Source organism: Hypanus sabinus, chromosome 5 (assembly GCF_030144855.1).
Source record: "Hypanus sabinus isolate sHypSab1 chromosome 5, sHypSab1.hap1, whole genome shotgun sequence".
Lineage (NCBI taxonomy): Eukaryota > Metazoa > Chordata > Chondrichthyes > Myliobatiformes > Dasyatidae > Hypanus > Hypanus sabinus.
Genome location: NC_082710.1, coordinates 173,922,653 through 173,940,608, shown reverse-complemented (window position 1 = coordinate 173,940,608; position 17,956 = coordinate 173,922,653). Strand labels below are relative to the sequence as shown.

The window sequence follows — 17,956 nt, the reverse complement described above, 5'->3', positions numbered from 1 at the left end:
TTGCTGTAAGTTTACACTGAACCACTGTTTTACACCCTAGTCTGACTCTCCCTGGTCCTCTAGCAAAAAGTAACAGGAGGCAATCAGCAGGTCAGGCAGGATCTCCGGAGGGAAATCAACAGCCAACGTTTCGGGTTGAGATCCTTCATCTGAAACACTGACTGCCTGGGCGCGTGTAGTGGACAGTCTCGGTACTGCAGAGATTCAGTAGATCCCCGAAAGTGAAAGGATTCTGAATCAGGAAGTACCAGGCATTAATATGGCTTCAAAACAACAGGTGGAGAATTTAACCGAAGAGGCAATTTGTCCCATCTGCCTGGATTTCTTCACCGAACCTGTCATTCTGGAGTGTGGACACAACTTCTGCCGCTCCTGCATCATACAGTGTTGGGAAAGACAGGAGAGAAACTCCTGTCCGGAATGTAGAGAGGAGATTGCAGACCGCACCCTCAAGGTCAATCGGGCCTTGGCAAATCTGTCTCAGAAAGCTCGAAAACTAAACCTGAATCCGAAAGAGAAGGAAAGTAAACTTCACTGCGAGGAACATGAGGAAGAGCTGAAGCTGTTTTGTGAGACGGACAAGACTCTGATCTGCGTGATCTGTGCGACTGCGCGGGAACACAAGTCCCACAACTTCATGCCGGTCAAAGAAGCCGTTCAGGTCTACAAGGTAAAAACAAACCACTTTCGCTCGTCTGTTTCTGTTGTGCCATGTATTGTGTCCAATCTATTCATTCCTTAATTCCCAGGATCGGGTTAAATCTTCCTTCGACTCTCTCACAAAAAACAAAGCAGACTTCGAGGAAATGGAGCAGCAACAGAAGGAGAAGATTTCCGGAGTTCGAGTGAGTCTTCCTGAGCTGAATTTCTGATATTTTTTGTAGATTTGTTCCCTTTAGTGTAGGATAGCTGACTATCGCAGATCCAGTGACCTGGGCTCAATCTGACATCTGGTGCTGTCTGCGCGGAGTTTGCATGTTCTCCTTATGATCTCGACAGTTTCAGTTACATCTCAGATATGTTCTTTGAACAATTAATTGGTTCCTGTAATTAACTCTGTTAATCACTTCAAAGATTGAACCGGTGATCCTCAGCGACGTTCTGTGGGCTGCTGACAAAATTTATAAATATATTTCTTCTGAATTACTCTCACTGCAAACTGCAGTCTGAAATTTCCTTTTGAGCAACTTACTTTCAAATATTTTAATTAACCTGCAATTTTTCTATCTTCTGAAGTACTCTTCAAACATTCAGTTCTGGCATGTTTAAATGGACGAAGGTTCATGGTCATGGCCAAACGAGAGGGAGGAGGGGAGCATTCCAAGCCAGGCTGAAACACAGGCTCATAGAGGCTGAGAGTCATTGAGAAGTACAGCACAGGAACAGGCCATTTGGCCCATCTTTGGTTGGTTTGGCCGCCATCTTGGATAAACAGATCTTGGATCTGTTCCAGGACCTCTACTTCTTGTGATTTTTATTAACGACCTGGATGTGGCAGTAGAAGGATGGGTTGGCAAGTTTGCAGATGACACAAAGGTTGGTGGTGTTGTAGATAGTGTAGAGGATTGTCGAAGATTGCAGAGAGGCATTGATAGGATGCAGAAGTGGGCTGAGAAGTGGCAGATGGAGTTCAACCCCGAGAAGTGTGAGGTGGTGCACTTTGGAAGGACAAACTCCAAGGCAGAGTACAAAGTAAATGGCAGGATACATGGTAGTGTGGAGGAGCAGAGGGATCTGGGGATACATGCCCACAGATCCCTGAAAGTTGCCTCACAGGTAGCTAAGGTAGTTAAGAAAGCTTATGGGGTGTTAGCTTTCATAAGTCGAGGGATAGATTTTAAGAGACGCGATGTAATGATTCAGCTCTATAAAATTCTAGTTAGGCCACACTTGTGGGCAGTTCTGGTCGCTTCACCATAGGAAGGATGTGGAAGCATTGGAAAGGGTACTGTTACGAACCCCGTAACTGGGTCACTTACCAGCAAAGATAGAGAGGTCCGTTGAAGTCTGATGGTACTATTTTTAACAGTATTTATTTGTAAAAATACACAAAAATAATATCAATGCAACCATACAAATAATATACGTCATCAATACTAAATCTAAAAGTGCGGGTATAATAATAATCAATAAGAAATAGCTCTATCGTTGTCTAGGGGATAATGTATTGTCCGATGGAAATATAAAAGTCACTCAGTTCATTCAGGCTGCAGCCTTTTTGGTTGTTGCTGTGTTGCACTTTGTTAGAGAGAGAGAGAAATAGGAATAGAATGGGAACAGTTACCGCTGCGGGTTTTCCAACCTTTATGAGTTCGATCCTTCGGGAGTCCCGTTGGTGTGGCCGTTCACTTGTGGCCTTTCCTTTAGCTAAGCCATTCTTTCGTGGTGAGGCCACCAATCCCAGGCAAAGGGAAAGGACGCACATGAGCCCCCCACCGGCTGTCGCTATTAAACACTGTCACGGGATTTCTAGCGTTTCTCCTGATGCGTCTCAAGGGGTTGTTCCCCAGACCCTCTTTTATCCTTACTCACGGGGTCTCAGATGTCAATCAGGTTGGGATGATGCAATCCCTCAACCAGCCCACTCTGGTCATCCCCTGAGGATTTTCAATGAATAGTACAGTACTCAATACACAATTCCGTCTCCAAGAGACAATAGCCATTATCAATGGTTCCATCTTGCTGAGGCCAGGACACATTCCAAACCCGGTGTATTCTGGACGTCTCTCTCTCGCTCTCATTTCATGGGTCCCAGACTCGAATTAATAGCGATCTTGCGATTCTCAAAAAGGAGGGGGCTACTTTGTACCCTTCAGCCCCTCAGAGTTGTGGCACATTCGTAACAGTACAGAGGAGATTTATCAGGATGCTGCCTGGTTTAGAGAGTATGGATTATGATCAGAGATTAAGGGAGCTAGGTCTTTACTCTTTGGAGAGAAGGAGGATGAGAGGAGACGTGATAGAGGTGTACAAGTTATTAAGAGGAATAGACAGAGTGGACAGCCAGCGCCTCTTCCCCAGGGCACCACAGCTGAGGTAATGTGCTGTACTATTCTATGTCTATGTCTGTCTACTCCATGATGAGTCCATTTAAACTGGCTACTCCCATTGACCTGTACCTGGACCATAACCCTACATATCCCTACTATCTATGTATCTGTCCAAACTCTCTTAAACATTGAATCAAGCTCGCATGGAACACTTGTGCTGGCAGCTCATTCCACACTCTCACAACCCTCTGACTGATTAAGTTCCCCTCATTATCCCCTTAAACTTCTCACCTTTCACATTTAAACCATGACCTCTGGTTGTATTCCCACCCAACCTCAGTGAAAAAAGCCTCCTTGCATTTGCCCTACCTATACCTCTCGTAATTTAATTACTTCTATCAAATCCCCTCCAAATCTTCTCCACTCTTAAGAATACAGTCCTAACCTATTCAATATTTCCTGAGAACTCAGGGCCTCCAGACCCTGCAGCATCCTTGTAAACTTTCTCTGTACTCTTTCAGCCTTGTTGACATCTTTCCTGTAGATAGGTGACCAAAACTACACACAATACTCCAAATTAGGCCTCAGCAATGTCTTGTACAACTTCAACATAACATCCCATTTCCTGGACTCAAATTATTGATTTATGAAGGTGAATGTGACAAAAGCTTTCATTGGACCTTATCTATCTGGGACAGCACTACAATTAATCATGGGCTTGTATTATCAGATCCCTTTGTTCTACCACACTCCTCTGTGTCCAATCATTCACCATGTAGGACCTACCCTGGCTGGTCCCACTGAAGTGCAAAACCTTGTACTTGTCTGCATTAGGTTCCATCCGCCATTTTTCAGCCCATTTCCCAGCTGATGCAGGTCCCTCTGCAAGCCATGATAGTTGTCCTCACTGTCCACTGCACTCCCAATCTTGGTGTCATCTGCAAATTTGCTGATCCAGTTAACAACATTATCAAAGGTTTTCAAAGGTGCATTTAATGTCAGAGAAATGTATGCAATATATATCCTGAAATGCTTTTTCTTCACAACCATCCACAAAAACAGAGGAGTGCCCCCAAAGAATGAATGACAGTTAAATGTTAGAACCCCAAAGTCCCTCCAAACTCCCCTCCCTCCCGTGCGTAAGTGGCAGCAAGCAACGATCCCCCCCACCCCACAAGCAAAAAGAAGCATTGGCACCCACCACCGAGCACTCAAGCGTTCAGCAAAGCAACAGCAAAGACACAGATTTGCAGTTCCCCAGAGACTTCTCGTTCACCTGGTAGTCGACATAGCACAGGCTCGCTTTCTCCCTAATAAGAGAGAAAGAGGTGTCTCCGTTTCACAGCGAGAGGGGAGACATAACAAACAACTCACTGGTTTACGATGCTAGAAGTCCGTTGCATCCCTGTAGTACACCACTGGTCACAGGCCTCCAGTCACAGAGAAGCAACACTCAACAACAACGTGATTGCACTTTGTACATTTAGTGGGAGACTCATTTCAGAAACATACCTTGTGAAAAGACACCCATTTTTAAAAACACCAAAACTACAGCCACAAAACCTGCCTTTTCACACTTTCACACTGTGAGGGAGACATAACATAAAGATTTTTACTCCTCATGTATGTGAAGGATGTAAGAAATAAAGTCAATTCAATTCATTTCAAAACTACCACACTCTGGCTTCTCTCACAAAGCCAATGTTTAATCCAATTTACTACCTCATTCTGAATGCTGAGTGACGGAACCTTCCTGATCAACCTCCCATGGGGGACCTTGTCAAATGCCTTTCTAATGTCCATGTGGACAACATGCACTGCCTCACCTTCATCACCTTGTCTGGCTAGTTCCTAGAAATAGTCCTTAAAATCTGTTATCCATGACCTACCACGCACGAAGCCATGCCCACTGTCCTTTATTAGTCCATGTCAATCCAAATACTTGTATCTGGTTCCTTAGAAAACGTTCCAATGGCTTTCCCTCAACTGATGTCAGACTCAGCAGCCTATAATTTCCTGGTTTCTCTTCAGAGCCATTTGTAAATAGTTGGACAGCATTGCTATCCTCTAATCCTCTGGTAACTCTTCTGGCACTAAGGCCCTCTGCTAGAATCCTGGCAATTCCTGCACTTGCCTCCTGTCAGGTCGAGGGAGTACCTTGGCAGACCCTGGGGATTTATCCACCTTGATTTGCCTCAGGGTAGCAAACACTTCCTCCTCAGTAATCTGTACAGGGTCCATGAAGTTGATGCTGCTTTGCCTCACTTGTATAGGCTCTGTATCCATCTCCCGAGGAAATACAGACACAAGGAATGCATCTAAGATCTCTCCCATCCACTTTGGCTCCACGCATGGAATACCATTCTGGTCTTCCAGAGGATCAATTTTGTCTCAGGCAATCCTTTTGCTCTTAACATACCTGTAGAATCCCTTGGGGTTCTCCTTCACCTTATCTGCTAGAGCAATTTCATCCCGTCTTTTTGCCTTCCTGACTTATTTTTTAATGTTCTCTTGCATTTCTTGCATCCATTCACACCTCAGTTGTTCCTACTTGCTTATAGCTGCTATGCACCTTCTTTTTTCTCTTCTCCAGGCCTCAATATCCTTCATAAACCCAGGTTCCCTACACTTGTTATCTTTGCGTTTCATTCTGACAGGTGCATACAAGCTTGGTACTCTCAAGATTTTCCTTTTGAAGGCCTCCCACTTTCCAAGTACAGCTTTGCTGGAAAACAGAGTGCCCCAGTCCACACTTGCTGATCATTCTGATACCATCAAAACTGGTCATTTTCCAATTCTGAATCTGAACCCGTGGACCAGGCAGATCTCTTTTCATATTTACTTAGAAGCTAATGGCTTTGTGGTCACCTGATCCAAAGTGTTCCCCTACACAAACTTCTGTCACCTGCCCTGTCTGATTCCCTAACAGCAGATCCAGAATCACACACTCTCTTGTCAAGACTTTTGCATACTAATAAAAGAAACTTACCTGAACACACTTGACAAACTCTGTCCTATCTAGTCCTTTTACAGTACGGGATTCCCAGTCAATATCTGGAAAGTTAAAATCAGCTGCTACAACAAACTTACATTTCTTGCAACAAATTTATTCTTCTAAATCCCTCAGACCATTGGGTGGTCTTTAATATATCCCCATTTGCATGGTCATGTCATTCTAATATCTCAGTTCCACCCATAACACCTCACTGGTCACGTTCCCCAGTCTATCCTGATGGAGCACTGCCATGATGTGTTCGCTGACTAGTAACACCACCCCTCCTTTAATCGCTCCCACTCTGTCATGTCTAAAACAACGGAACTCTGGAATACCGAACTGCCAGTCTTGTCCCTTCTGCAACCGTTTCCCTAATGGTGACAAAGTCATAATTCCATGCCCTGAGCTCATCCACCTTTCCTACGATACTTCTTGCATCAAAATATACGCAAATCAAGACACTAGTTACACAGTTCAAAATCTTGATTTCTGACTTTATCTGAGATCTTACCAATATCTACCTCCACAAACTCTCTACTAACTGTTCTGGCACTCTGGTTCCGATTTCCCTGCAACGTTCATTTAAACCCCACCATGCAGCATTAAAAGAGCTTCCTGCTAGTATATTAGCCCCTCTCCAGCTCAGGTGCAAACCACCCCTTCTGTACAGGTTCAACTTTCGCTGGAAGACAGTCCAACATCTAAAAGTCTTATGCCCTCCCTCCTATACCAACTTCTTAGCCATGGGTTAAAGTGTATAATCTTCCTATTTCTGGCCTTACTAGCACGTGGCATGGGATAGCAATCCTGCGATCACTACCCTGGAGGACTTGCCTTTTAAGTTAGCACCTAACTCCTGGAACTGCCTTTTCAGAATCTCGACATTCATCCTGCCTATGTCATTGGTACTGACATGAAGCACGACTTCTGGCTGTTCACCCTCTAACAAGAATGCTCAGGACTCTAACTGAGATGTCCCAGTCCCTGCATCCGAGCAGGAACTTACTATCTGGGAAAGTTGTTCTCACCCACAGAGCCTCCTGTCCATTCCCCGAACTAACGAATCCCCTATCACCACAGTGTGCTTCTTGTCCCTCCTTCCCTTCTGCGTCACAGAGCCAGACTCAGTACTAGAGACCCAACTACTACTCTGTATGGTCAACAGGCCCCCACTCCCTGCAGCATCCAAAGTGATATACCCGTTGTTGATGGGGATGGCCACAGGGATACAGTGCAGTGGCTCCTGACTGTCAGCCATTTGCCTGTGCCTTGCACCTTGGTTGTAACTACCTCTCTATATGTCGTATCTATCATCTCTTCAGCCTCCCAAATGATCCACAATTAGCAAACAGGCAACAGTCACTTTGTACAGATCTGTTTTCACTTTGACACAAAGGAGTCTTTTTTCTGTTGGATAGTGTCAAAAAAGTAATATTAAATCCACTGTGATTCAATGTTGAAAAACAATAAAACATGAAAATTTTCAAGGGAGATGAATACCTTTTATTGACACTGTACATCAGGATGCTCTTCACAGCCTACAGCTCGGCCCCTCAAAACTAATCAATAAAATTCATGTCCCGGGTCTCAATGCTTCCTTGTGCAACAGGATCTTCAATTTTCAGACCCCAGTCAATTCAGATTGGTAAAAACATCTCCACCATTTCCCTCAGCTCAGGAACACCACAACGTTATGTGTTAGCCCCCTGCTCTACCCACATTATGACTGGGAGGCGAAGTCCAACTCCAGTGCCATAGTTAAGTTTGCTGATAACACCACAGTCATTGGCCAAATGAAGGGTGCTGACAAATCAGGATATTGGAGGGACATGGAAAATATGGCTGAGTGGTGTCATAACAACAACCTCTCACTTAATGTCAGCAAGACCAAGGAGAAGATTATTGAATTCAGCAGGAAGAAACTGGAGGTCCACAAGCCAGTCGTCATTGGCATCTCAGAGGAGGAGAGGGTCAGCAACATTAAATTCCTACGTGTTATCATTTTACAGAGGATCTGTTCTGGGTCCAGCATGTAAATGCCATTACAGAGAAAGCATGGCAGCACTTCTACTTTCTTAGAAGTTTGTGAATATTTGGCTTCACATCCAGAACTGTGACAAATTTCTATAAATGTGTGGTAGAGACTATATTTACAGGTTGCATTGCAGCCTGGTATGTAAATACCAGTGTCCTTTTGTGGTAAAACCTGCTAAAAAACTAGTGGACATGACTCTGTCTATCCCGGGATGGGTAAATCTCTCCCCACCATTGAGCACATCAACTTGAAGCTTTGGTGCAGGAAAACAGCATCGTTCATCATGGACCCAAACCGTCCAGGCCATGCTCTCTTCTCACAGCTGCCATCGGTAACAAAGTACAGGAACTTCAGAACCAGCATGACCAGGTTCAGGAACAGTTATTACCACTGAAGCATCAAGCTCCTGAACTAGTGGGGATAACTTCACTCACCCCATCACTGTATTGTTCCCACTGAACTGGAGTTACGACCAAAGACTCCTCATCTCATGTTCCCTGTATGTATGTATGTATGTATGTATTTATTTATTTATTTTCTGTTTGTTTGTTTGTTTGTTTGTTTATTTATTTATTTATTTATTATGAATTTTTTTTCTTTCTTCTTGTACTTGGACATTTGTTGCTTTTTCTTTGCACATTGATATTGTCCACCCCATTGGGTACAGTCCTTCATTGAGTCAATTGTGATTCTTATATTTAACGTGACTACCTGCAAGAAAAGGAATCTCAGGGTTGTACATGGTGACATGTCTGTACTTTGATAATAAATTTGTATTGAACTTTGAGCTTAAGAAGGGGTATGTGACTCAGGTCGGAGTTCATGGGCATGTGAGGGAGAAAAGGGTTCAGGACAACATGAGGAAATGGGATTGATGGGATTGTTCTGAGAACCAATATAAATTGGATGATTTGAACACATACCTTCCATGTCAGAAGGAAATACATCAAAGGAATATAGTAAATTAATCTTCACCTTTCACTTGACAGAAACAGTCACACATCCTTCAGTCCCACGTCACATCACAGTTTGCTGAACTGCACCAGATTCTCACTGAGAAAGAGCAGCGCATACTCAGAGATCTCAGGGAAGAAGAGGAGAGGATTCTAAATCCAATGGAGAAAAATCTTCGAGAGATACAAAAGAATTTAAATTCTATCCAGGAGGAGATCTCAAGGTTACAGGAACAGATGGATCAAAAAGAGAGTGTGATATTTCTCAAGGTGAGAGATTATATTTCTTTTTGCTTTTGTAAAAGTAGACAAAATTGGGATCAATGTATTTGAAATAACTGTGACATTTACAAATGGTTGTAAACTGATTTAAGACAGAAAGGTGTTTCAGAAGTTCAGGACTGTTGTTGTGCCAAAACTGGACTTCCACAATATCGGTATGTTACAGGACCATCTGCAATCTTCTTGTGAATGAGTTACTCTGAACATAACACTGAACTGGTGATTGTTTCCTCAATTCCCGTATCAAATATCCCTGAAACTTACATTAATATCCAGTTCCAGTCACATGCTGTGAGTGTGTCTGTTACCGTGGGTGAGATGGTCTCTGTCAATCAGTGAGAGCAAAGGATCAATTCCAGAATGTGACCCACACATCAGAGTTATCATCAATGGGAAAATGCGCTTTCCATTAGATTAGAGAATTAAGGGAAACCCACACTGTTTCTTTACATTTTCAGAAATATTCCTGGTAATTTACCAAGTGGTTCTGTGTTGTTTGTACATGCGTGTGACTGTAGGAATGTGAATTTACAACATCTTGTAATGATTTGGATGAAATTCAGGATGAGGACTGTAAGTCTCAGTCCGTTCAGATTTGTGTTTTATTTATTTCAGGAAGAAACTCGTCGGAAGAGGAGGTAAGATATGCTCTTTGCTGAATCTCTGAATGGATTTGTAAACCAGTTCAACATTGCAGTTCATAACCGACAATTTTGTATTTGCAGAATTAGTGACAAAATTGAGCAATTGTCAGTGACAGACTGTGTCCTTCCGGTTGAAAAATTTGATCATTTCTATTTGTTGAACTCAGCGTTGAGAGAAACACTTGATGACATTAATCGAGGTAAAACTTACACTGATTCATTTGTCCATGTTTATGAGACACAATTCATTATAATTAGAAGCAAAGATTGTCCGTAATAATGGACTGAAGGGGAACTGTAGTTTTATTCTAGTTTCAATTCTACCTGCTGAGAAACACCAGTGTCACCTGGTCAGCTGGAGATGTCAGACCCCTGAACACACTGACACAGGGTCACAGTACAACCAGTACACGGGACTGTTAGATTAAACACTGCATCCTGGTCCCATCCGGACTGTACAAACCTGACAGGACACAAGTGTGAATCCTACCACATAATCTGGGGAATTAATATTTATTTAATGACATTATAGGGAATAAAGGGCATTGTAGGCAGTTGTTCAGTTTTATTTTGTTGGGATGACCTACAAGTCAAGACACTTAGAATGTGTAGTGGAGCATTCCAGACCACACCAAGAGATGCATTTGGGGTTGAACTAGGAGAGATGCCTGTTGACCAGCAGAGTGAAATTTTGAGCCTTGCATAGGGAACTTTCGTAGTAAGGTGTGGGACGTCCCATTTGATGAATTTGGTTTTAATGGATTGCTGGGGATATACTAACAGAGTTGTTAAATATTTTGGGTGGACAATTAGGAAATAGGTGCAAAGTATGGTCTTGTCAATTTGCAGATTAGCCCAACAGTGGCCTGGCCAGGAGTACAAACTTGGAATTTCCAGACATGGAAATAGATTAGTCATGACTGGGGGATAGACAGGGTCTTGTGAGAGGGTCTCTGGTCATTTCGGCAGCAGTATTTTCCCTTTTGCCTATTTTCACAGATGGTTCTACTGACTCAGTTAGTAAATGGGTGGCTCTGGAATAAATATCCCCTGGATTAATGTCGAGATAGAGAAAAGGCTGACAGGTGTATTATCTGTCGATACAGCAGAATTTATGACCATTATCATTAGTTTGCAATGGGTGGAACAAGTTAAACCAAAAAAAGTTGTGATCTGCTCAGACGCTGCCTCAGAACTGCAGAGTTTGGAAACAAGGCGTTCAAGGAGACCTGATCTGTTGATGGAAGTGTACAACGATTTGTATGTTCTGGAGAGAGTGGGAATAGTAGTGAAGTTTTGTTGCGTCCCAGCACATCTGGGTGTATTGGGTAATGAAAGGACAGATGTCAGAGCAAAACAGGCACTTTCTATGTGAGAGGTAGATATTATAGTCAGTATAGGAAAGTATGAAGCCAAATGTTGTATTAGATTGACTGGGATGAGAAAAGGCAGAGTTTGTGGGATAGCAGTGGGACTGGGTGGTGACATTATAATTTGGTTCCATTAGTCCAGGGAGGTTCCTGTGCTGCAAATGGATTGCATCTCAAATAGCATCTGACAACCAAGTCTGGCTCTTGGCCTTCATGTATGGCTATTAGGCCCAGCGGAACTAACTCCAATGCCAAAGGAAGGGGCAAATGCAGACCACTGGCTCCTCAAAACCATTTGCTTCAGGCAGGTGGGGCCCATCAGCACTGGACGGCCAGGAGAAGGAGAACTCTGATTTTTAACCTCCACTGCCTTGAGGCCAAACCCACCCATGGGAGAGGCTTTGGGAGTGAACCCTGAGGAAGAAATCCAGAACTGGGTCCCTAAGGCAGTTTGATGTTTACAACTTCACTCTGGCAACCTCTGCGACGACACTGATGCCAAGCTGTATCGGTCCTTGCCCTTCCCTTGGTCATCAGGGATGTGGAGAGGGGGAACCCACTGCATGGGCAACATCCGGTTCTTCAGATCTTCCCACCCAGACTTGCACCCTGGAGAGGACATAGTCCGCCAGAGGCACAAACCCCTGATCCCCTGGGATTGACAGCTGCCTGTGAGTTCGGGGGAGGCACAATTTGGGAAGGAATAAGAGGGAAGATGCGTGGTTGGCGAGATTGAGGTTAGGACACACAGATTTGCACTCCACTATGGCATTTGTTGGTAAGTATGAGAATGAACTGTATCATTTTTTTTAAGGTATCAGAGACAGTGGAACATGTGATCATGGTGTGCCCCAGATATTCGGCATAACGTAGGAAAATGTCTCGGCAATTATTGGGCAGATCTGAGGTCCCTAGGCTGCAGGATATTCTGGCACCTGAAGCAGGGATGGTTAAGTCATGGAGGATTCTGGTTAACTTTTTAATTAAAACAGGTTTGCGGGGGCAGGACCTGATCCCCGTGACAACTCCTATCATACTCCAGTCCAGTAGGTGGCAGTAATGCACCGTCCTGATAGGTGCGAGCTGCCATTAGCACAAAAGTCAGTGGAAGAAGAAGGTTTGGTGCTCAGTTGTCAGCTGGACTCTGGATCCTTGTCTCAGTCTCGTATCGTGTATCGATTCTACTCTCGGACACTCCAGCACTCGGGTCCTTACCGTCCTCGCCTCAGACTCTCGTCCCGATGTGTGTATCAACAATAGGTACGGGTGAGGGGCCAGAAGACTGGACGGTGGTTATTGTTGAGCATTTCTTTAAGATAGACTGTTGGGAAAGCCTGGGATGTACAGACTGGTGAGCGTAACATCAGTGATGGGTACATTAATGAGGGGATCCTGAGAGACAGGATCTACATTCATTTGGAAAGGCAAGGACTACTCAGGTATACCCGACATGGGTTTCTGCATGGTTGAGAAAATGGATGATGGAAATGCCGTAGAGAAAATCTATGTGGACTTTAGCGAGATATTTGACAAAGTAGTTTACTGTATGGTAGAATAGAGTTAGATCACACAGGATACAGTACGATCTGGCCAATTAGATACATAATTGCCTGGGATTTGGCTTGTGTCCAGTGGTGTTCTGCAGGGATCGGTGCTGGGTCCACTGTTTTTCATCATTCATATGAATGATTTGGAAGTGGGAGTAGGTGACATGTTTTGCATGTTTGTGGAGGACACTAAAATTGTCGGACATTGATGACTGGAGGGCTTGGGTTATAAGGAGAGGCTGGATAGGCTGAGAATTTTCCCTAGAGCTTAGGAGGCTGCCAGAGGAAGTGTCGAGGTGTGTGCTGTTAAATACTTTTAAAGACATTTGAACTGGTCTGTGGGTAGGAAAGGGTTAAAGGAATAATGGGCAAATGGGATTAGCACACGGAAGCAAGTTGCTCAGCACAAGTAAATTTGGCTAAAAAGCCTGCCTTACCTCCTCTTTGAATCCCTCCAGTGTTCACTTACCCCCTCCTCATCTGGATCCAGTGTTGCTCCACGCCTTCCTCACACCAGTTTCCACTGGCTATCCCCCGTCTTTCTTTCCCTTCCTGAGTATAGAAGAGTAGATTATTATTTAAATGGTGAAAGATTGCAGCATGCTGCTGTGCAGAGGGACTTGGGAGTGCTTGTTCATGAATCGCAAAAAGTTGGCTTGCAGGTACAACAGGTTATTAAGAAGGCACACGGAATGTTGGCCTTCATTGCTGGAGGGATTAATTTCACGAGCAGGGAGGTCATGCTGCAACTTCGTCGGTATTCTTTTCTTTTTATCTGGATAGACGGGTCTGATCAGGAACAGGCAGCATGGATTTGTGTGTGGAAGTTCATGTTTGACAAATCTTATTGAATTTTTTGAAGAGGTTACTAAGAAAGTTGATGACGGTAAAGCAGTGGATGTTGTCTATATGGACTTCAGTAAGGCCTTTGACAAGGTTCCGCATGGAAGGTTAGTTAGGAAGATTCAATTGTTAGGTATTAATATTGAAGTAGTAAAATGGATTCAACAGTGGCTGGATGGGAGATGTCAGAGAGTAGTGGCGGATAACTTTATCAGGTTCGAGGCTGGTGACTAGTGGTGTGCCTCAGGGATCTGTACTGGGTCCAATGTTGTTTGTCATATACATTAATGATCTGGATGATGGAGTGGTAAATTGGATTAGTAAGTATGCAGATGATACTAAGATAGGTGGCGGTGTGGATAATAAAGTAGGTTTTCAAAGCTTGCAGAGATTTAGGCCAGTTAGAAGAGTGGGCTGAAAGATGGCAGATGGAGTTTAATGCTGAGAAGTGTGAGGTGCTACATTTTTGTAGGAATAATCCAAATAGGACATACAATGTAAATGGTAGGGCATTGAAGAATGCAGTAGAACAGAGTGATCTAGGAATAATGGTGCATAGTTCCCTGAAGGTGGAATCTCATGTGGATAGGGTGGTGAAGAAAGCTTTTGGTATGCTGGCCTTTATAAATCAGAGCATTGTGTATAGGAGTTGGGATGTAATGTTAAAATTGTACAAGGCATTGGTGAGGCCTAATTTGGAGCATTGTGTACAGTTCTGGTCACAGAATTATAGGAAAGATGTCAACAACTTAGAGAGAGTACAGAGGAGATTTACTAGAATGTTACCTGGGTTTCAGCACCTAAGTTACAGAGAAAGGTTGAACAAGTTAGGTCTTTATTCTTTGGAGCGTCAAAGGTTGAGGGGGGACTTGATAGAGGTATTTAAAATTATGAGGGGGATAGATAGAGTTGACCTGGATATGCTTTTTCCATTGAGAGTAGGGGAGATTCAAACAAGAGTACATGAGTTGAGAGTTAAGGGACAAAAGTTTAGGGGTAACATGAGGGGGAACTTCTTTACTCAGAGAGTTGTAGCTGTGTGGAACGAACTTCCAGTAGAAGTGGTAGAGGCAGGTTCAATTTCGTCATTTAAAAAAACATTGGATAGGTATATGGACAGGAAAGGAATGGAGGAATGGAGGAGTGCAGGTAGGTGGGACTAGGCGAGAGTAAGCGTTTGGCACGGACTAGAAGGGCTGAGATGGCCTGTTTCCGTGCTGTAATATGGTTGTATTGTTATATGGTTAACTATACAGGGTACTGGTGAGGCCGTCTGACTTACGGACAACTCATACTTACAAACCGAGGTAAGAGAACGCCATCCACCATTTTAAGTCAGATCGTGACACCGTCCACCATTTTAAGTCAGATTGCGACGCCATCCGCCATTTTAAGTCATTGCAGTTGACACTGTGTTGAGTGTTTAACTTTGTATTTGGCTTAAATTTTTCTTAGTATATAGTATATAAATTCACCCCGACCCTACACCCCCCTCCCATTCCGGTCGGCTGGTGGCGCAGTGAGATCAGCGCCAGGCTGGCAAACGGAGGTTCCCGAGTTTGATTTAGTGACAGACTGCTCTCGTGCCAGGTTGATGTCGAGCTCGCAACTCAACCTCGTAAAAAAAAACACTGCCACCTCCAGTTTAAATTCCCACGTGGAATATTGTGGAGGATCAAATACCCAAACCCAGCACAGTCCCCACTTGTCCCATTTAACCTGTTTCAGTGCAGTGGAGTTTAGGACCCAGGGAATTTAGTGCAGTGGTCCTTAGGACCCAGCGGACCTCGGGAGCCGGCGGAACTCGGGACCCGCCACCCGCAGTGTTTCTGTTCCATTGACAGGAAGCGATCGCGATTGTAAATAAAGTGGAAATAATAAAGTGTTTGAAAAAATGTGAAACACCATCAGTCATTGGAAAATCGTAAGGCTACAGTCGGTCAACGGTCGGAACAATTTTAAAGGATAACGGATAAAGTGAGAATAATGGAGTATGTGAAAGGCTCTGCCCCGATGAAAGCTACAATTATTACTAAGCAACACAGTGCTTTAATTATTGGAATACTTATGTTTCTTAAGTGTTTTATATGCATAGAAAGGTAAATTATATACTATATACTAAGACAAACGTTTGACTGACGCTAAATAATACTGGATGTACTTGTTCTGACTTACGTACAAATCTGACTTAAAGACGGACTCAGGAACGAAACTCGTACGTAACCCAGGGACTGCCTGTACTGTGTGCAGTTCTAGTCTCCATACTTGAGGAAGGATATACTGGCTTTAGAAGCAGTGCAGAGGAGGTTCGCCAGGTTGATTCCAGAGATTAAGGGGTTAACCTATGAGGAGAGATTGAGTCGCCTGGGACTATACTCTCTGGAAGTCAGAAGAATGAGAGGGGATCTTATAGAAACCATACAAAATTTTGAAAGGGATAAATAAGATAGAAGTAGGAAAGTTGTTTCCATTGGTAAGGTGGGACTAGAACTAGGGGACATTGCCTCAAGATTCAGGGGAGAAGATTTAGGATGGAGATGAGGAGAAACTGTTTTTCCCAGAGAGTGGTGAATCTGTAGAATTCTCTGCCCAGGGAAGCAGTTGAGGCTTCTTCACTAAATATATTTAAGATTCAGTTAGACAGATTTTTACATAGCGGGGAAATTGAGGGTTATGGGGAAAAGGCAGGTAGATGGAGCTGAGTTTACGGACAGAGCAGCCATGATCTTATTGAATGGCGGAGGCAGGCTCGATGGGCCGGATGGCCAACTCCTGCTCCTATTTCTTATGTTCTTATGTGAAACATCCACAGTCCATCTCACTCCACATATGCTGCTTCAGCCACTGAATTTCTTCAGAATTTTGTGTGTTTTGATCGGGAAAAATCCGCTGGCCATCGCAGAGGAAAAACCTCGGGAACGATCCGCCGTAAAACGCCGGGACAGTTTCCTATCAGTCACCCGACTGTGCCTGAGGCCCAGCGGCCTCCCCACCACCCCCCCCCCCCCCCCACCCAGTCCCGGGGCCGCGCTGCCCGAGTCTCCCCCCACGGTCCCGGGGCCGCGCTGCCCGAGTCTCCCCCCCGATCCCCGGGGCCGCGCTGTCCGAGTCTCCCCCCGATCCCCGGGGACTCTCTAATTCTCTGTTTCTCCCCCCAGTCTCTGTCACCCTGGATGTGGAAACGGCGCATCCAGAGCTCGAGGTGTCTGAGGATCGGAAGAGTGTGAGATGGACCGGGACCCGGAGGAATCTCCCTGAGACCGGAAAGAGGTTCACATTCTGGCATTGTATACTGGGATCGGAGGGATTCACATCGGGGAGACATTACTGGGAGGTGGAGGTGACGGGGAATCGATGTTGGGATCTGGGAGTCGCTGCAGAGTTTGTGGAGAGAAAGGAAGAGGTCACACTGAGTCCGGAGACCGGATTCTGGATCATCGAGCGGGAAGATGATGAGATGTGGGTTTACACCTCCCCTGAACCCAGTCTCTCTGCCGATCCCATCCCCGGGAGGGTGGGAGTTTATCTCAGTTACGAGTCCGGGACAGTTTCATTTTACAATGCGGAGACCAAATCCCATCTCCACACCTTCATTGGGAATAAATTCACGGGGAAACTTTATCCTTACTTCGAGACTGGATATGAAAACGAGTGGCTGAGAATCTGCTCCGGTTCCGCTCCGGGTCTGTAAACGGGTCGGGTCCGGGACTGGCATCAGGAGTAAATCAGTGTAAATATAAATGTGCAGAGAGTGAAATAAACACGATTTGAGAATTATCGATCCATTAATTTTAACTGGTTCACCACATCCGTCAAAGGAACAGAAACATTGCGGATTCAGCAGCAGCCGCGGGCGGCGGGTCCTGAGCTCCCCGGCTCCCCCGGGTACTAAAGTCCACCAGGACTGACAGGGTAACTGGGGCAAGTGGTGGTGGTGCTGACTGGAAGGGGGAGGTCAGGGTGAATCTTGGTAACACACAAAACACCGGAGACTCCCAGCATGTCAGGTAACATCTCAACAACAGTTATATCACTTTGGATACTGTTGTGGGGGATGACCTGGCAGAGGAAAGTCACCGCGTAGGGTCTCTGGCACTGAGTCTGCCTCTGAGACTCTGAAGGGAAACCGAGAGAAGAGCTGCGCTGTGTGATAGGGGGTTCATCAGTTAGGGGAACATAAAGGAGGTTCTGTGGGTGAGAATGATATCCCGGATGGTATGTTGCCTCCCGGTGTCGGGGGCGAGGACATCTCGCATCAAGTTGTCAGCATTCTTCAGTGAGATGGTTAACAGCCAGA

General features: G+C 44.7%; 1 protein-coding gene across 1 annotated transcript; it reads left to right on the top strand.

The window, feature by feature from the left end:
- The first annotated feature begins 222 nt into the window (after positions 1 to 222).
- LOC132394606 (zinc-binding protein A33-like) lies at positions 223 to 17,433 on the top strand. Its single transcript, XM_059970947.1, has 6 exons — positions 223 to 670; positions 750 to 845; positions 9,010 to 9,243; positions 9,871 to 9,893; positions 9,981 to 10,099; positions 16,818 to 17,433. The coding sequence occupies exons 1-6, from the start codon at positions 260 to 262 to the stop codon at positions 17,348 to 17,350; spliced, it is 1,416 nt and encodes a 471-aa protein (XP_059826930.1). The 5' UTR covers positions 223 to 259; the 3' UTR covers positions 17,351 to 17,433.
- The last annotated feature ends 523 nt before the right edge of the window (positions 17,434 to 17,956 follow it).